The following is an 18973-nucleotide window of genomic DNA, read 5'->3' as shown; positions in this document are numbered from 1 at the left end:
ATGTTAATGCAATTCTGGTAATTTGGACCTTGAAATTTTCTTACCTCCTATTTAAAAGGCACCATAGAACAGTTGAATAGAATGGATTCCTAATGTAACTTTATGCAAGTGAATGCTAATTTCTCTAGCATTTGATGTCACTGTATATGGTGAGGGTCCCGGGCCACCTGGTGGTGGTCAGCTTACCCTGTACATGTAGAAGCCCCTGAAGACCTCTGCTGGTTATTTTGAACTATTAATGCTGAAGGGCCCGGAGGTCCTGATGGCTAATTTGTGCAGTAAATGTCAATGGGGCCTGATGATCATCTTTATATATTGAAAGGGGTAGGGTGGTTAACTCACGTTATGTATGAGAATCGTAGTGTTTAATGTTGGGACCCTTGGCCACCGGTGCTCAGTAGCCCCAATCCATAATCCAGCATGGTCAAGCAGGTGCTACTTCTTCCATGTAGATTGAATTTAACCTTCCTCATTTCTAGAGGATTTATGGAGGTATAATAGATGCTGTGTCTCCTTGTCTGCTTTTCTAATTAACTGAGTTTCTGCAGCAAGAGATCGAGGAAGTGCAGTCACCTGTAAGCAATAGTTTGTTTTTTTTTAGTTTAAATCCTAAAAACAGCCTCTTTGAAAAACATGCATTGGCATAAATTTGTATAATTTTAAGATGCACAATAATATAGTACAAATGGTTATTTCCTGTAAAAATAATAGAGGTAAACCATAGAGCCTCTGCTTAGGTATCCTGAAATTTCCTGTAACCTTCAATAGAATCCTTGCCTTCTTTATCCCTGTGGGTTCCTCATGACCTATTTAGATCCTGAGGGGTGACCATGGTTATTCCCAGATACTAAATAGATTTTGCGTAGAGCAGAAGATCAGTAGCATAAGTAGGCTGTCAGATGATATGCTAAGTGTTAGAAACCATTAGAAGTTATCAGGTAACACAGTTAAAACAATATAAGCATAGGGCATTAAAGAAAACATTTTACAGAAGTCAGAAGAAAGTGTGACATTTCTATAGTGCAGCTTAGAAGCTGATTGGGTGCACGTCTGCCCTATGAGAATATGGGCTAAAACATGTTGCTGAAATTCTAGTAGCCTTACTAAAAAGCCCTGCTGGTTTTGGGTTGTGAGAATTATGGTCGAGTCATGCCACTGGATGCACTGCTGGAGTCCCTACAGCTTTTAAGTTCAAGCTTTTTACGACATTTCAGTGCCTGATTTTTATATGTGAACATTTCCCATGTGGGTGGTTGCGTTCTGTGTGGGGTCGGCATGTTCTCCTTGGGTTGGGTGTGTGTCTAGCAAGTGCTGAAGCTTCCTTTTGCAGTCCAAAGATATGCAGTTAGGGTAACTGGCATCTCTAATTTGCCCATAAGGTATGTTTACATGTGTATGTGCTCTATGACGGATTTGCATCCTGTCCAGGTTGCGTCCCTGCCTTGCGCCACAAGTCCCCACAGTGGATAAAAAACATGGGAACATTTCTCCCCAGCATCAAGGACATTTTCCACAAAAGTGTCACCCACAAAGCCTCCAGCATTGTGCACGACCCCTCCCCCTGGACTCTTTGTCCTGCCCCCATCTGGAGGAGCATCCAAGCCAGTTCTGCCATGTTTCTGCAACAAGTTCTTCCCGGAGGCTGTCAGGACACTCAACACCCAGGTGTCCCCTCCCCACCAACCCCCTACTAAGAATATACACACCTCCCCACCACTGGCACTGCTCACTTTACCTTATTGTTATTCAACTGACACTATTTATTCAGCCATTTATGCTGCAACATTATTTACTATGTTTACACACAACTTTCAATGCACTCTGTATAATTATACACCCTTGTGCCCAACACCCTTGTTTCACAGCATCTTGTGTTTTTGGACATTAAGTTTTGTGAAACCCTGCCTTTATTACGTGCGGTCCTCGGGGACATCACTTCATGCCACTATATAAATGTACGGTATGACTATAAAGCCCACTTGACTTTGCCCTGTGCTGCTTGGAATAAGCTCTAGCGCCCCCCACCACCACCTCCAGGCGACCCCGAACAGGATAAATGGTTAAATTGTCCAGTAGATGGCAGTATTGTAACAAATTCTAAAGAAATTGGCACAAATCTACCGGATGCTAGACCGGAATGGTTTATTTATGACACAGTAAGATCTGTTTAAAAGACCTATAAAAATGTGTTGGTCTTTTAAAATAGCTTCCAATCGTTTTTTTCTGCGTATTTTTTTTCAGTTGACGCAATAATACCTATCATTGTTGCATTGACGTGTTTGTGTAGTCCGCTGTCTTTCAGTATAAATGCGATTAAAGCGACATTACGTTACGCACACGTTTCCCATCTAATTACAGTGGGAAGGACAGGCATGCAGCAGTGTTCCAATGACTACTTGGCCATGATGTACTGCCCTCCACAAAAGATTTTTTTTCAAGTCATATGTGAACAATATTCTTAATTTGCCTGCAGCGTCTGCAGAATAAGTCCCAACGATTCTATAAGCATAAGGTTTGAGACTAAGGTCTAACGCGTAAAAAAAACATTTAGTAGAATGTCCATACCGGTAAGATTATAATCAGAATCCGACATGCCTTAAGATGTGTTTGAAAGGGAAAAATCGAATAAGGATTATATAATAAGAAAAAATATAAATACCTGAAAAGTCGACTACATAAACAAGTCAAAATTTTTACAAACTCCAGCAATAAACGTGCCTTTTTCGTGATACATATTGACATTATAATTTAAAATTAATATCCGGCATTGTGTTTTATCATTGTGTAATTTAGCTTTATTTTATGTGATATTTCAGATTTATCGTGCCGTATTATAACACGAAGAATGCATGGAATGGACAACCTTTCATTTGCATTGTACGACGCCGCATATGATTGTGTTCGTTAATTTTGCTTTTGATTTCAATGCATAACTTGCTTAACATTAATCGTGCTGATGTAAAACTGGGTATTGAATTTAAAGTTACTGTAATGTTATAAGTTAACGATCTGTGCCTTTGTGTGTTTAATTGATGAGATACTGGTGACGTCCGCTGCGCGATAACACTCAGCAACAAGGACCACGTGGCACCGGAGATCCAACATACAGCGTAAAAATACACAAAATATTCTATTCTAAGATAGGATGTAACAATTACGCAAATCGGATTTGTTTTTTTTTTGGTATTGAAAAGATCCTCATTTAAAAGGATAGGATAAATTGCGGTGTATGACATTTAGCTCCTTACGTGGGCATCTTAAAAGATACACCAATCAGATCAAACTTAAAGCGACAAAATACGAAGTAGAATATACAACGCATATTTTCTGTCCTGTGTATTTACGCATACCACGCTATTAATCAGGAGATTTGAACAGAAACATTTCCCTTGTATCCAATAATTCCTAAAGCTAGCGTTCACACCTCGGGTCTGTAACAATGTAGAATTAGTGTTACGTCTAGGTCTATTGTATTTATTTCGATTGACTTCTGTAATACATAGTACTGATAAACTTCTATGCTATTGTTTAATAAAGAAGCCTCGGTTGCGCGCCTGTTTACTTCGACCACGTGCCTACATAATGCGCGTTCATAAACGCAGAACTGGCACGTGTCTCCCGCGGTAGCGCGCTTTACCAAAACAAGCCCCAGGTCTTTGTCTGATTCGCAGAGCGTTAACAATTGGCTGTTGATGGTAACGAGGGTTGGGATTCCTTGCAACTGATTGGTTCTTAGGGAATCTGACTGGTTGTTATTGGTCGAAAGGAGAGGGCTTTTGGACCTGCTTGCCCCACCGTGAGTAGTTCGAATATAACGACTTTTTTCAGGTAGCAACAAAACAAAAGACACGGACGTCATAGCTGTTTTCATCCAAAGGAGCCAGAGAGTTGCTTATTATTAAGTATATTTACTATAGGAGACGTTCTTTAAACTGGCATACAGCAGAACTCGATGGATCATGCTTGTTATTGAAGAAAGCGCTCAAGAAAGATTTTTTAAAAAAATCATTACGCGTCTTCTTTGGGAAATCATAACTGGAGAGATATAAGTGGGAGAGAAAATAAACAGTTTTGTCAGATTTGCATTGCGTATGTTTGGCTTTTAGGTCTTGTTCTTGTTTTGGTAAATTCCACTCCACGTATTTTATGTTTGCATTTGAAGTGTGCTTTATTCTAGTTAATAACTACGCGGGGATCAGAGCTAATTGGAGAAGACTGATGAATGGCAAAACATAAGACGGAGTTTTGCGTGGAAAAACCGCGGTGGTAACGTGTCGCTTTCGCAACGCTGAAGAGTGATCCTATTGAGGAGCAATCGCGGTGAATGAACGAAGGAACATGCAATGCAATAAAAGACGGTGAAGAACTGTCGCCATCGCATTGAGAACGTGGCACCACATGTATGCGCGACTTGTGAATGAAAAGGAAAGCCGCAGCGGAGAAAAGGCATTCTCCGTATCCGTCGGGAAGGGGAAATTGTGTTTTTGTAAGTATTTGGACCTCTCTGGGAACGGTGTATTATACAGTCATGTATCTTATACAGTCGGGTATTTTAGACAAGTAGTGAATCGTTTTATTATATCAATATGTCAAATGTAGTATTTGCTCTTGAGAAGCAGGCATGTAACTGACATCTTCCTCTTGGTATTTGCGGAAAGGTCACATTGATCTGTACTGGTGACCCTTTATTTTCCAGTAACAAAGCCATAACTTTAAACTCATTAAATCGTTGTTATCACAAATTAGAGGATTCAGTTGGATGATTTGCCTAGCGTAAAAGAGACACGGTGGTCCAGAAATGTGGTGAACAACTGGGTCAGGAAAGCAGGGAGTCGCAGGATGCAAACGCATGACATCACCAGTGCTTTTGCTCGACGCACAGTTAATTTGAATGTTGTTTGTTAGCATTTCAGTATCTGTAATATTCGGTGTTCCGATGTACTGTTCAATAAACGACTACTGGAGGGTATAAAGCGATGTGTATGTTGGTGATCGTCATTATTTTTTAGTTAGTGAAACATTAACAGTCATTTTTTACGGCTGTGTTTGCACATGTACCATTTTGTCTATGGAGTATCTTATCGAATGAAAACTGGATTATTTCTGGTCATTTAGGAAAAAACACTGTTGGCCAGTATGAGAGACGTAATGTCATTGCGATAATTCAAGCGTGTGTAATATATAATACAGAAATTCAAACATGTCATGATAGGATTTATATCATCACTGTTTGTGACAGTTGTAGCCTTGTGTTGAGGAAATACCGCATAATAATAGGTCGGTTGTGTTTGATAAATCCTAATTTTATTTGAAGTTCTTGACATTCATCTAAATTGTATGTAGTACATTGTCGAAATATTACCCTTATTTTATTTTCCGCGTCGAGCTGTTTGAATAAATATGTACATTAATTATTCTGAATTGTTTGGTTTGCACACGTTATATCACGCTTTCGTCCTGTATTTATTTACACATCCGGGAGCGTATTAGGCTGCACAATTATTCCGCCTTGTCTCCTCCCTCAGTGGCCGTCGTAGCAGTCAATCACATTGATTCCCGCCCACCGCGTGACGTTGCCACCACAAAGCCGCCAGGCTAGTCTATCTTCGACACAAAGGCAACAACAAAGACGAAAGAAATGTGCGAAAGATCACACAATCAAGCTTGGGAGACAGCTTCAGTACAAGCGGGTTTGCATAATTTTAGCCTATAACAACAGGCAATAAAATAAGCATAGCCGTTTTTTGTGGAATAGGGCATTTTTTCTTTAGTACACCAAAATATATTGTGTCAAAAAGCTGGTTTCAGAAGAGAGCCGTTTCAGGTGGTGAGTGTTTGTCTAATACACTATTCTTAGTAAGTTAGCTATTGTTTATAGCAGGCAGGCTACGTGTTGATCTCCTGTAGGAAAAACGAACCGCGCTGTTGGCCTTGACAACATTAGACGCACCAAACGCAGCTTAATAAACGCTTTGCGTGTTGTCTGACATTAGATAGAGACAACTGACCTAGACACAGAGATTCAGAGGAAATACTCACAATAAACAAACGAGAAAGAGGCAGTCTCCTAAAAAGTCTCTGAGGCTCTTATATTCGTACCTAAACACTGACATTTGGGCTTCCCTTTGTAAGCCTCGTAGCGTTTCTATAGGGTAAACGTACCTTTAAAATAGATTATTCGTCTATTTTTTCAGTATTTACAGAAGCTTGGTGATTGAAGCAAATCGTACAGTGGGGTATACGGAACAGGTTCGTCTTCCTGTTTTTGCGTTGGACTTGCATGCTCTGAATATCTTTCCTTCTGTTCAACCCTGGATTGTGCTTCAAACCTACTGACAACATCTGTGCTGCCAGCAGTGAGCCATTTTTCCATAGACATGAAAAAGTGGGACTGCAAAGTGAGCGTTGCACTTTTATTTTTCCGTGCTCATAAGCCTGCTTTTCTGCTTTTAATAGAAAGTTTGATCATTGACATTCATCTGAATTGTACGAATCATTAATCAATTTATATATACTTCTCAGTATGAATACATAAACAGCACATCCTAAACATCTTCATGCGAAATATGTAGGTGGAAGCAATGCATTATATGTGAATCATACAAGTATATTATAGTTTCTCATTAAATTAGACCATTCCTAAACTTCAGAAATTATTTTGGTGTTTGTGGGACAAGTTGCAGGTTAAAACACAGTTTGATTTGTGAAATGTTTTTCTTATAAAAGGTTAAAAACATTAGTCTTGTGAGCCTCAGAAGGACGATGATGTAAGATTAACAACTTCCCTTTTACAAGAATGATAAAGATATTAAAGGTAAAACAAGAAGATCATGGCATTGTATTCTTCTCAGTGTAAGCAAAAGTTTATTTGAAATGGGAATCAGATTTTTGCTGTAAATGTCATTTTTAAAAGTGTGAAAGATGAGCAATATCTAGACTGATGCCTTGGGGAAATGATATATTATAGGGGTTGTACTTGGGTTTTGTTTTTGTGTACTTGATCCTGCACAATTAATGCCTCCTGCAGTTTGATAGTATTTGATAAGGAAAAATAGAGAAGTTGGTCATGTTTGCTCATAAGTGACAGAATGCAGAGCATTGGAACATGGCTGTGTCAGGTGCAGAAAAAAATTAAGCTTGCCAGTTGTGAACTTTACAGTCTTTTCTGAGTCTTTCTGGCTGTGGTGGGAAAGCCCTAAGCAGTATTCCATGTGTTGGAAAGCAGCAGAACGTGTCTCGGAGTGCTGCTTGCTGTGCCCTCGCCACACAGCTGTGTAGGAAGGGAGATGTGCTAATGCTAAGGCAGACTGGCTGTCTCACTCTGTCACTGCCCCCTCCTCTTCCTGTCTGTTTGCGGAAGCCTCCTTGCGCTTTGCATGAGCTCGACTGCTGTGCTCGATTCTGTTTTTATTGTCTGTGGGGGTGCTGTAGAGCATCAGCCTTGGTGTGTGTGTGTGTGTGTGTGTGTGTGTGTGTGTGTGTGTGTGTGTGTGTGTGCGCACACATGTGGACAGTGATTTCTAGTAGATCTGAGCTGTATTTTTAAAGGATACCTTTGTGTTTTTACAGAAAAATTTACCCTGCATTTTCATTCTTATGGTTCAGCTTCATATCCTGGGCTCTTGTATAGAAGGCAGTGAAACTGAGTTTCATTAATTTTTATAGAAAAACTTTGTTTGTAGCACTATTTAAAATGCCTATTGATTTAAAATTCAAGTAAAATTACTGTGCTTCCTTAAACAAATGCCTAAGAATGTTATGTAGCCGGTTGATACTGTCTAGTTGAATAAGAATGCTGTAGTATTTTTTTCTACATTTTCAATATAAGGGAAGTAATTTGTCACTATTCAGTGTGAAACCTGTTGAAGTTTGTGCAAAATTTCACTGTATAGGAAACACATTTTCATAATCTAAATAAACAGAATACTTTTATGGCTACTGTAAAACATTTTGTTGTTGTAGATGAAAATACCTGTTTAAAAGCAGCTTATGATAATAACCGCATTTTACAGTGTTCTGTCTATGCTGCTGCTCTTTTAAATCATGACATGATGTACATCATGCTCAGTGGCTCGATATGTTGAAACAACCTCCACTGAATTGTGCTTCTTTGGTGTCTTCCAGGTGTCCATTTCTCCTGTGGTGTCTGTGTGGAACGAGCCACACACCCACTCCAGAACAACGACGGCTTTTGCTTGCATCTTTCAGTGTTTCTTCTGTCAACAAGTTCAGCAGAGTTGCAGCTCGTCCAGCCCCAGCCCGGAGCCTCCCGAGCAGCAGGTCGACAGGGAGATGGTGAAGATGACCAAGTCCAAGACCTTCCAGGCCTACCTGCCCAGCTGCCATCGCACCTATAGCTGCATCCATTGCCGAGCTCACCTGGCCAATCATGACGAACTCATCTCCAAGGTCAGCCAGTCGGCCTGCATCTCCTGGGGTCACTCTGGATATAAATCTGTAGTACAACCTTTTTGAATATGAATCTTTCAGAAGTACACAGTCTTGTATGAAGAAGACAAATAACAGCGCTTGTATGGAAAACTTTATACTTAGCTCATATACGTGTGAGTTTAGAAGTATCATAAAATACACCATGGTGTATAGAATATGATATGTTGTCGCTGTTTTTCGGGGGTGGTTGTGGAATACTGGTTAAGATTTAGAAGGTTTTTCTTGATAACATGTGGCCTAGTTTTTGAGTCCTGTTGAATACATTTAGTTAATGCTTTCATTCTAAGGAATATACACTTTGAGGCATTTCTGTAGGTGATATTCCATGGTACTATTGTGGTTAAATACTCTGGACTGGGAAACCATGGAAGGGGCTGGTGAGATGTGTTGTTTCACCCAGAGAGTAGGAAAGGACTTCTTGGGGCCAGCTGCAGCTGCAGGCCTACACACGTGTGACATCATATCTGCAGAGTAGCTATTAGTCGGTGGCAATCCCTCACCACGGGTGGCAACTGTGGCATTATTTTTGTTTCATAAATTGGGCTCCTGGGCCTTTATCTATCCAGTTGCCTGGCATGAACTCAAAGCAGGCATTTAGTAAACCCCTTTCTCTCCGTGTGTGAATTCAGTGATGTGAATTTGGTATGTGGTGTACACGTTGTGCTCCTACCCAAGTAATCAGATTATGCCAAGATGATCTGTCCATCAATGCCATTGTCAGAATCAATGACTAAGCCACTTAGAATGATTTCCATTCTTGTCAGTTGAGTAGTCACAAATGTTTAGGCAAGAAATACATCATTCACCACATTTGTCTCTTGAGTTAATTTTTTAATGTATTTTGCAATTAACCATGGATTAAGTTTATAACTGTAGCATTATTTACAACAGCTCCATGGAAAGTGAATAAGTAGTTTTTGTGGCCTGGAATGTGTGATGAGAGACGTTAGCCTAGGGGTTAATACTTGCTGCTGGGTGCCTGTGTGGGTGCACTGCTTCCTTGAATGCGTCATCTGCGGACGTGATGGAGGGATGTTCTTGTACCACTTTGGTTCTGTAATTGAAGCCCTGTGGGTTCAGCTGGTGGCTCCTGTCGGTGTGGATAAGATGTGAGCTCCCTTCGATCTTCTCAGAGAACCGACATGGGCCTTCTAGGGTTTCTCCATGATGTCTAAGATTATGGTAATGTGTGACTGACACATGAGCAGAAATGAGGAACCGGTGGTTTATTCATGACTCTGTGTAGCCCTATTGCTTCACATGCCCAGGATTGAGTTCATATCCCGCCTTTGCTCTGTGGGTGTTGAGATTGCATCTGGGCACTTTGAATTCTTCTCATGGTCCAAACACATACATTTAGGCTAATTAGTAGCTATTTGTGCATTTCTGTGTCACATCCAGCCTTCTACCTTTTGTTTCTTGAAATAGGTAGCCCCCCAATAACTCTGACCAGAATTGGCGGTCAGAAGGTGGATGGATAGTTATTGCCCAATGCTCGCCTGTAATGCTCTACAAATGTAGTGGTTCATGATCCAAAGAACTACCTTGTCAGTCAACAACCGACAGCAGAAGAGCCTGAAATGGGATCTGCACCCCCCCCCATGCCCCCAGTTTCACTGCTTCTGTGTGATATCCATCACAGAACGTGGAACACAGTTTTTTGCATGTTTTTGATGAGCTAGAGCAGCTAGAATTTTACTGCTTCCCAGAATTGCACAAATATAAACAATTCCTCGCATTTTCATGTCTGTATGCTTGGTGGCCTCATAGATGTGGGTGGCTCAGTTAAAGTTAGTCTGCTAACATGTTGCCAGCTACCTGATAGATGAAAGCACTTCATCCACACCTGTTATGGGCAAACCCTCCAACGAGGGCTTTCACAGGCAAACTTCACTCATTTACTCCATATAATCTATTAATTTTGTCTGCCCATTTTGCCTGAGTTAATAGTACCATTTTTATCTGTGCTAATGTATTGGTAGTTATGTCCCAGTTATTTTTTTGTATTGTTCTGGTATTGTAGAAGTTTAAAACTGGCCTATGAAGACTAGGAATTAAAGAGGAAAAAGAAAACAGGACATGACTATGAGCACTGTGTGATACAAAGGAGTTTGTTACGCTGCAAATGAGCCAACACAGATGCATCCTGGGATTGAGTCCTGACCATTATGCTGTTTGCATATCAACAGAAGAGTGCAGGTTTGGAAAAATAAAACAGAATGATGAGGTTGAAAGTGCCTGATAGGTTTTTAGTTAAACATTAGAAATTAGTGCCATTTATTTTGCTTTCACTTTCCTGGATAAGCACGTGAACGAGAAACGAGAACGAGAGTGTAAAAAAAATGTTATGCTTCATAGAAAGAACATGGTGACAATCATATTTCCTTTTTGAGTGACCCTTCTTGCACCCCTCCCCTGAAAACAATCTGCACCAGCCACTGAGAACAGACCCTTCTTGAAAGACCGTTCTTGAAAGACTATATAGGTCATATTTCATACTCCCAGTTACAGTCTGTAGTACTTTTTGTTTTTATTTATGAGAATCCTATAATCTACATGTTGTGCATGATTCGTAAGCTGATTTCATTATTCGGTATCATTGTTTTCATTGATAAACTTGTCAGATAAAATTGAGTTTGTTTTCAGGATACTGTGCCCAAGGTGTATTTTGTTTGGATGCATCTCCATCTAAACTGATCTTTTATGTAAAAAAAAATAAAAATAACTTGAGCTTTGCATGTCAGAGTGACTTTTAATTTTATGAATTTGTATATCACCTTATATTACATCCTGGAAATCCAGTGACGTCTATTTTAGCGATTCAGGATGTAAATCTAATTTAGCCCAGGAGTACAATGACATGATAGATATCAGGCACCAAACAAATGGGCAGTAGGATCCTTACATCCTTCAACCATTTTTTAAAATCAGTTTTAATATTAGAAAGTGTTTACACATTATTCCCAGGTAAGTGTAGGATTACTGTGGTGTGTCTGTAGATATGTTAAACAAACGTTGTTGATGTTTCTGTAAAAGGAAACAAATATGGCCGACATGGTAGCAACCAGCTAACGTAGCGTGTAGCTTGACTGGAAGCTTGCTGGCAGGCCTGGGGCTCTCTCACTGTATCCTTGAATAAAATACTTTAATCTTAATACTACAAAAAAAATTCACAATTTTATAAATGGCTGACATTATAACTGATACTCTAACTCTGAGTAATTTGTTTGCTAAGAAACAAAATAATATGTAAACCAAATGTATGCATAATAAAATATTTAACAAATTACTTGGTCAGCTTTCAAGCAGCCCTGTGTGTTGCTTTCTGTGGCTGTGCTTATATATGGTTATGGTTATGGCTAGGCTGGGGGGCAGTATCCCTGCTGCCATAGTGAGGCCCCACTGGAGGGAAAACCCCTAGCACTCACCAGGGCCTCTAGGGGCACTGTGGAGCACACTTTAAGTTGATTATGTCACTGAAAAAATGCTGCGCAAAACCTGGTGCTTTCCACAGAATCCCACCAAGGCTTTGTCTGCTTTGGATTATTACGATTTTAATGAGATTGAATGCTAAATTGAGGCTAACCCCATGCTTGGTGATGGGTGAGGATGACAATGGGGGAGTTGCTGTTAGGTGTGATGGTTAGGAAGTAGCATCACAGTGAAAGTGTGAAGTGTGTTGTTTGCACATTAGACACAGCTGGGACTGGCGTGTGAATTGTAATGCAGAATGGTGCAACTTTTTTTAATTAGAAAATGAGAATGAACTCTAATTTTTGTGATTTGTAACTAGGGGATAGTCTTGTGACATAGTTTTGTTTCCATTTATAAATTCTCTCTTGAATTTATTTTCTTCAAGAAGCATTTCTCATTTTATAGATTTTTTTTTTGTGAGACTTGGTCTGTTAAAGTAGCAATTAAATTTAATTACAGTGAATGTCAGCTGTAAAATATACAAAAACACCTTTTCGTAGGTGGGCAAAATGAAAACTAACGACTATTATGAAAATAGTCCCTACAATACTGTTAAATTGAATGGTCTAGGACAGGGGTGGCCAATCTCACCCGCAAAGGGCCGGTGTCTATGCAGGTTTTTGCTGCAACTCCCTAATCAGGTCACTAATTAGAGGACTGATTGGCTGAAGAGTCCTCACACCTGGGTTTGAACAGCTGACCTAAAGGTTATCCCAAAAACCTGCATACACACCGGCCCTTTGCGGATAAGATTGGCCACCCCTGGTCTAGGGAATAATATTATTACTGTTGTCTGCCCTAACTGTCACTACAAATGGACTCACTTCGGGAATGGAGTTACAGTTACGCTTGTGACTGTCTCGCCACCCACACAAGTTATTTGATTTCTGTTAGCCTTTTCCTTCTTTTTCTGTTTGTTTTTGATCTTGCTCTTGAGTGATTGTACTTCAGGCTGTTGGTTAAATGTGGATGATTTCCTTGATTCCCCAAACCTCTTCACCTCACTGCCTTTTCAAATAACCGCTGACGCACGCAGAGCATGTTTACATAGCCAACACACTGGAAAGCCATCTAGATTGTTGTCTTCAGTGATTAGATCAGGATTTCTATAGACATCCGTTTAATTTAGGTGTCCTGTAAGGGCTACAGGGTTTAATTGTATTAATGATCTTTCCGTGATTATCAGAATGTTACAGATTTCCATCTGCCTTTTGTGGCTAAATATTAACTCCTGCTAGTTGTAGAGTTAACTTTGTCCAGGCATGTTTGGACACCTCTGACTTAAACACAGCACAGTTGCATTTGCTTCATTAACTAAAATGTTTAAGGAATGTGTTGATGCAAAAGTGACCTAGAAACGTCCCTCTGGAAGTTCCCTGGTGAAAGGGGCCAGCCCTGCATTAGATAAGGGAGTTGGCAGTGCAGGCCTGCACGTCCAATGGTCAAAGCTGACTAGGAATTGGGGCAGGAAGGAATGAGGCTTAGCCAGGCAAGAGCTGGCCGAAGAGCACGTCTCCCTATCGGCCTTCTGGGAAAAGGCTGGCCTGCTCTGACTGAGGACAAGGAGTGTCCAACAGATAAGAACATCCATACACCATCTGTCGACAGCGAGATGTGACATGATTTTGTACTTTAAATGTAATCCTTAGTAGGGGCCCAGTTTTACGGGTTCAGTGGTCGACTTGGGAAAGTCTCTCACAACAGGCCTTTTAAACTTTCCATGAGGACTAAATGTAAAAAGAAACCACTGAGCTGGGAGGTACATGAAGTTTGTTTACTTGCATTACATCATTTTTAATAGCTGCGTTTTTCCCGCGTTGCAAAAATTAAAACGCCTTATTTCACTTCGGTGCCTCATGAAAGATTTGAACATGTCTGAAATATGCCAGGACAAGACTAGTTTGGCTAAAATTAGCATAAAACCTGCTGCTAGTTTGCCTTTGGGGACTCCCTGACTGCGATTGGCAACTCGCAACGAATCCAGACGAGTTGACAGGTGGCTGCTACAAATATTGGACAGTCTTTGCAAGAAAGAAGAACTTGAAAAATTGAGAATCACTTTGGTCCTGATATCTGGCACATGTGCCCTGCTAAGCCATATGGCTCTTGGATTGCTGGACTGACCCTGTAATTCAGATGCTAGAATGAGGCACCCAGAACCATTGCCAGAACTTTCATCTATCTAACCGTAATGTGTTGTGTCTTTATTTTGAGCAACCAAATGCTGCTCCATGAGTCTTTGTCTTTTTTTGTACTTAAATCTGTGTAGGTGTGCAGACTAGGTGCATTCAGGCTGCCAACCAAGCCACAGGTTACCTCTGTAATATTTTCAAAATGCTCCCCTTAAGAGTGCACCCTTAACCACGCAGTAGGTGCTGGTGTTCATCAGCAGTGGAGAAGTTCTTACAGACAGACAGATAGACTGAGACTGGGGTGCGCATGCTCCTCAGAGATATCTCTGGCCTCTCAAATATGTCAGTTTTATAAATGGGCTATTTACAGTGCCAAGGCTTTATTGAAGCACCCATCTCAATATGACATGTCGTCACCTGTGTTCCCATGATGTGGGCACAGCATCTCGAAAACCGACTCACTGCCTACATTATTTTGGAGTCTCCCAGTGACCCAGTCTACTGTTCCTCACGCAGGTTGCAACTACAGAATATGACTTTGGGGTCTAAAAGACATTTTTTTTTGTGTCTATATGAAAGCTGTTGTCTTTTGAACCAAATATGCATGATGGTACCATTCCTCACATTAACGTTAGCTGTTTGGACAGGGAGCTTGGTGAGAGGGATGCTGCAGTGTTTTGAATACTTTGAGCCCTGGCTTGTGTCTTGTATTCAAATTGGATCTGAGAGTGATTAGTAAGGTGCTTTTCACCGGTATGATCATAACAACCGGACTGCGTGGGGCCTACGTCTCACAGGGTGTGCTAATGCTAACACTGCGCTGACTGTTACAGGAAGCTATTGTTAGAAGTTGGTCTTAAAAGGCACCAGCAGGTGATGTGTCTCTGTCTCGGACAGTAAAAGAAAAAAAAATCCTAGTTTGCGTGCCTGCTTGCAATAGCATAGTAGAGCATGCAGAAATCCATACAGCAGCCACACTTTCACTTAGGGGTCTTTTTTCGGTGGTCTTTAATGGACAACTGATTTATATGTGTAAGATCGTCAGTGGCCATACATTTAGATGAGCGTGATGTTCAGTATTAATACAGCAGGGAATCCATAAGATTATGTTTATAGCCGTTCTTATGAGAAGTGGTCTGACAAGCATTTTATGGATGCAAATAGTGTCACCATTAAAATAACACAAAGTGGGAGCAGTTTGAACTCTCTCAAGAGGAAAGCAGAAACATACTGTGACTTTAAAGCTGTTAAATCTTGGCATCTGTCATTGTAGTATATTGGTCAATTTTTTGGCCTGTAGCTGATTTCTATTTGTCTAAGCCAGACAAACTTTAGATTTTATAAGATTTATATTTTAAGAAAACAACATGTACTGAAAACAAAAATGTTTTTTTTAGTACCAAATTGTACATGACTTCTCACTCTGATACTAACGTATTGTTATGAAATAAGGCATTTAGATAAGATTGATAGTTCCAGTTTGTTAATTGAGTCATGCAATATAAGCACTCTGTTGAAGTCGAGATTTAGATGCGCAGCCTAGAAGTCGGACATAGATCTCTAGCCTTCTGTGCGACACATTGGTCCCGGTCTTTGCTGTATCTTTGTACGCTATTCACAATCCTAGAAGACGGACATAGACCCCTGACCTCCTGAGTGACACACTGCCCCTGGGCTTTGCGGTATCTTTGTACGCTATTCAGAGCCTAGAAGACGGGCATAGACCCCTGACCTCCTGAGTGACACACTGCCCCTGGGCTTTACAGTATCTTGTACGCCATTCACAACCTAGAAGACGGGCATAGACCCCTGACCTCCTGAGTGACACACTGCCCCTGGGCTTTACAGTATCTTTGTACGCTATTCAGAGCCTAGAAGACGGACATAGACCCCTGACCTCCTGAGTGACACACTGCCCCTGGGCTTTACAGTATCTTGTACGCTATTCAGAGCCTAGAAGACGGGCATAGACCCCTGACCTCCTGAGTGACACACTGCCCCTGGGCTTTACAGTATCTTGTACGCTATTCAGAGCCTAGAAGACGGGCATAGACCCCTGACCTCCTGAGTGACACACTGCCCCTGGGCTTTACAGTATCTTTGTACGCTATTCAGAGCCTAGAAGACGGGCATAGACCCCTGACCTCCTGAGTGACACACTGCCCCTGGGCTTTACAGTATCTTGTACGCTATTCAGAGCCTAGAAGACGGGCATAGACCCCTGACCTCCTGAGTGACACACTGCCCCTGGGCTTTACAGTATCTTTGTACGCTATTCAGAGCCTAGAAGACGGACATAGACCCCTGACCTCCTGAGTGACACACTGCCCCTGGGCTTTACAGTATCTTTGTACGCTATTCAGAGCCTAGAAGACGGACATAGACCCCTGACCTCCTGAGTGACACACTGCCCCTGGGCTTTACAGTATCTTTGTACGCTATTCAGAGCCTAGAAGACGGGCATAGACCCCTGACCTCCTGAGTGACACACTGCCCCTGGGCTTTACAGTATCTTTGTACGCTATTCAGAGCCTAGAAGACGGGCATAGACCCCTGACCTCCTGAGTGACACACTGCCCCTGGGCTTTACAGTATCTTTGTACGCTATTCAGAGCCTAGAAGACGGGCATAGACCCCTGACCTCCTGAGTGACACACTGCCCCTGGGCTTTACAGAACCTCTGAACACTATTTTCTTGTGACTGAGGAATTTGTGCAGTGATTTATTTCTATGTTTTCCTCTATACTGTTAATCTTCTATGTTAATAAAAAACTTTTCCAAGTATGCTGGCTTTGGTTTGTGCATGTCCCTCGACAAGTTTCCTTCATAAGGTGGAGACTGAAACTGCCTTTTGGCTTCCCTTTTGGGCCCTTTTGTTCGCGTTTATGTGAGGAGAGGAAGGCCTTGGCTGCTTGCTCCCCAGTCCGCATTGTGCATCCAGCATACAGACTGACACACAAAGAACATTTCATCCTTAAACACACACATTTATATAATGTGCATGTTGGCTCTTTGCCAAGTTCAACCAGTCAAAATAGAGTGGGTGCATGCAGGAGTGCCTGCCAGGTCCTAGTGCCCTAAGTCCCCTAAGCTAGTTTCACTTCTTGTTTTTCCAGTTTCGGCACAGAGCTGTCACAGTTGGAAAAGAGGGATCTGTATATGTGCTGCTGTCAGAAAATCCCCAGGGTCCCCATCTCTCATTATCCAGATCTAATGTTTAATGTGGCTGTTTCTTGCTTCTTCCTCATTTTGCTCAGTTGTTTAACTTGCATTTTCTCTCTTCTCTGCAGTCATTCCAAGGCAGCCAAGGCCGGGCCTACCTCTTTAACTCTGTGTAAGTATACCCAATCAAATTTTGGCATTGGAAATATAGAAATGTTTTTTTTATTGTTGAGAATATATACAATTTTGGTCTATTCTGCCGTACACTAGGCAGATTAAAAGCATGTGTCCTTTAAGGGATATCATAATATAAGGAAGGCATATAGGGTAACTCTAAGGTTTAATGGAGGCTGTTCTTCACCCGCACCTCTCCACCTCCCTGCCCTCTTTTTTCCGTCTCTCCCCATAGCGTGAATGTGGGCTGTGGTCCAGCTGAAGAGCGAGTGCTTCTCACCGGCCTGCATGCTGTAGCAGATATCTACTGTGAAAACTGCAAGACCACTTTAGGCTGGAAATATGTAAGTAAAGCGCAATTGCTATCTCCTGCTACCCTCCGGAGTGAAGGGAGGGCTTACCTGACTGCCTGTCTGCTGTTTATGGCTGCTCTTAGCGCAGCTTAATGTTCAAGAACAAGTTAATGTGCATGACAGCCAAAATACTTGGGCAAGCTTTCTGAAGCATAGACAGTATTCTTTGTTTCTGATGTGCGAGTTTGAAAAGGGTTGTCATGTGACCATCTGTGCTCTGATTGGCTTGACCTGGCAGGAGCACGCCTTTGAGAGCAGCCAGAAATACAAAGAAGGCAAGTTCATCATCGAACTGGCGCACATGATCAAGGACAACGGATGGGAGTAGCCCCCTGAGCTGTGGCTTTTCAGTGACCTTTCACCCCTTTGTCCGGGACTCTGCACTGGCCGCCCGGGCAGGGGGGATGCTCTCCGGCTCATCGTGAAAATTAACAACAGAATTAAGACAACAAACCTGATAAAACAGACAAGCAGACTCTTGTTACGTTTCACTCTTGATTCTGACTGGGCCCTTTCTTGATCCCTTCCTGTTACAGGTGTCCTCTATTACGTGTTGAACCACTATTTAAGAGGAAATAATTATTATCCAGCCGACACTTCCTTTTTTTAATGGTGGGGGGAGTGGAGTGGGTGGGTTGATGATGTTTCTTTAATCAAAGATTTTCACCCGATGGCAGACTGATGTTACTGGTTAGCATTCGTTCTTCTTCTCTGACTCTTGTCTGTCCCTCAAGCTATTGCTGTGCATGCTTTACTTGCAGTGTAAGTAAAAACATGAAATCCGGGGTGGGTTGGGGGGGGGCGAGGTGGGTTGGGGTGAGGTGGGTTGGGAGGGGGGAAAGGGTCTGCACTCCTTAATAAGGTTTGGGGGGGATGTTATGTAGCAGAGTCTTGTGCTGTTTTTAAGATATAGGGGTGGGGTTGCAGCAACGTGACATTTTGTATTTCTGAATACCCCCGCCCCCCCTCCCATGGTTCATCCATTTTACTGTGTACCTTTTTATTTGTTTCTCTCCCGCCATGGTGCAGGCTGTGGGGAGGCCTGGTACTCCACCTATGGCATCTTGCGCCACACTCCATGTGTAACCTTGTTTGGAATAGCATTTGTGGCTGGTCCCATTTTGCGTGAGTAATAAGGAAAAAAAAAATACAGAGTGCACTGGACAGTGTGGGGGCACAGGACCGGTGTGGTCATACAATGAAATATGTTCTTCCCAGCCACGTGTA

The 18973-nt window shown here is 41.8% G+C and overlaps 1 protein-coding gene and 1 long non-coding RNA gene across 8 annotated transcripts; one reads left to right on the top strand and one right to left on the bottom strand.

Annotated features, from left to right (window-relative positions):
- Positions 1-3814: 3814 nt before the first annotated feature.
- On the top strand, positions 3815-18549 carry ypel1 (yippee-like 1). Of its 5 annotated transcripts, none has more exons than XM_048996991.1 (6): positions 3815-4486; positions 6195-6249; positions 8125-8409; positions 17348-17391; positions 17629-17737; positions 17985-18549. In XM_048996991.1, exons 3-6 carry the CDS (start codon positions 8293-8295, stop codon positions 18072-18074), a joined length of 360 nt encoding a protein of 119 aa, XP_048852948.1. In that variant the 5' UTR covers positions 3815-4486; positions 6195-6249; positions 8125-8292; the 3' UTR covers positions 18075-18549. The 5 variants fall into 5 exon arrangements, with proteins under 5 accessions (XP_048852948.1, XP_048852941.1, XP_048852915.1 ...); XM_048996984.1 differs by having other exon boundaries at positions 3815-5827; XM_048996958.1 differs by lacking the exon at positions 6195-6249.
- Positions 15680-16572, bottom strand: LOC125721115 (uncharacterized). Of its 3 annotated transcripts, none has more exons than XR_007385688.1 (4): positions 16367-16479; positions 16119-16201; positions 15872-15954; positions 15680-15706 (listed from the first exon to the last, which is right to left on the bottom strand). It is a non-coding gene; the product is annotated as an uncharacterized LOC125721115 (long non-coding RNA). The 3 variants fall into 3 exon arrangements; XR_007385687.1 differs by lacking the exon at positions 15680-15706 and adding an exon at positions 15740-15789 and having other exon boundaries at positions 16450-16572; XR_007385686.1 differs by lacking the exon at positions 15680-15706 and adding an exon at positions 15740-15789.
- Positions 18550-18973: the final 424 nt, after the last annotated feature.

This window comes from Brienomyrus brachyistius, chromosome 2 (assembly GCF_023856365.1).
Source record: "Brienomyrus brachyistius isolate T26 chromosome 2, BBRACH_0.4, whole genome shotgun sequence".
Taxonomy (NCBI): Eukaryota; Metazoa; Chordata; class Actinopteri; order Osteoglossiformes; family Mormyridae; genus Brienomyrus; species Brienomyrus brachyistius.
Note: the sequence above shows the minus strand (reverse complement) of the source record. Positions and strands in the feature narration are given on the sequence as shown.

What these genes read in the sequence shown, in the direction of transcription:
- ypel1 (XM_048996958.1), top strand. Translation starts at nt 4,418, where the DNA reads ATGAAAAGGAAAGCCGCAGCGGAGAAAAGGCATTCTCCGTATCCGTCG. An exon ending in ATGACGAACTCATCTCCAAG is followed by an intron (nt 8,410 to 17,347) that starts GTCAGCCAGTCG and finishes TCTTCTCTGCAG; the next exon opens with TCATTCCAAGGCAGCCAAGG. An exon ending in CCACTTTAGGCTGGAAATAT is followed by an intron (nt 17,738 to 17,984) that starts GTAAGTAAAGCG and finishes TTGACCTGGCAG; the next exon opens with GAGCACGCCTTTGAGAGCAG.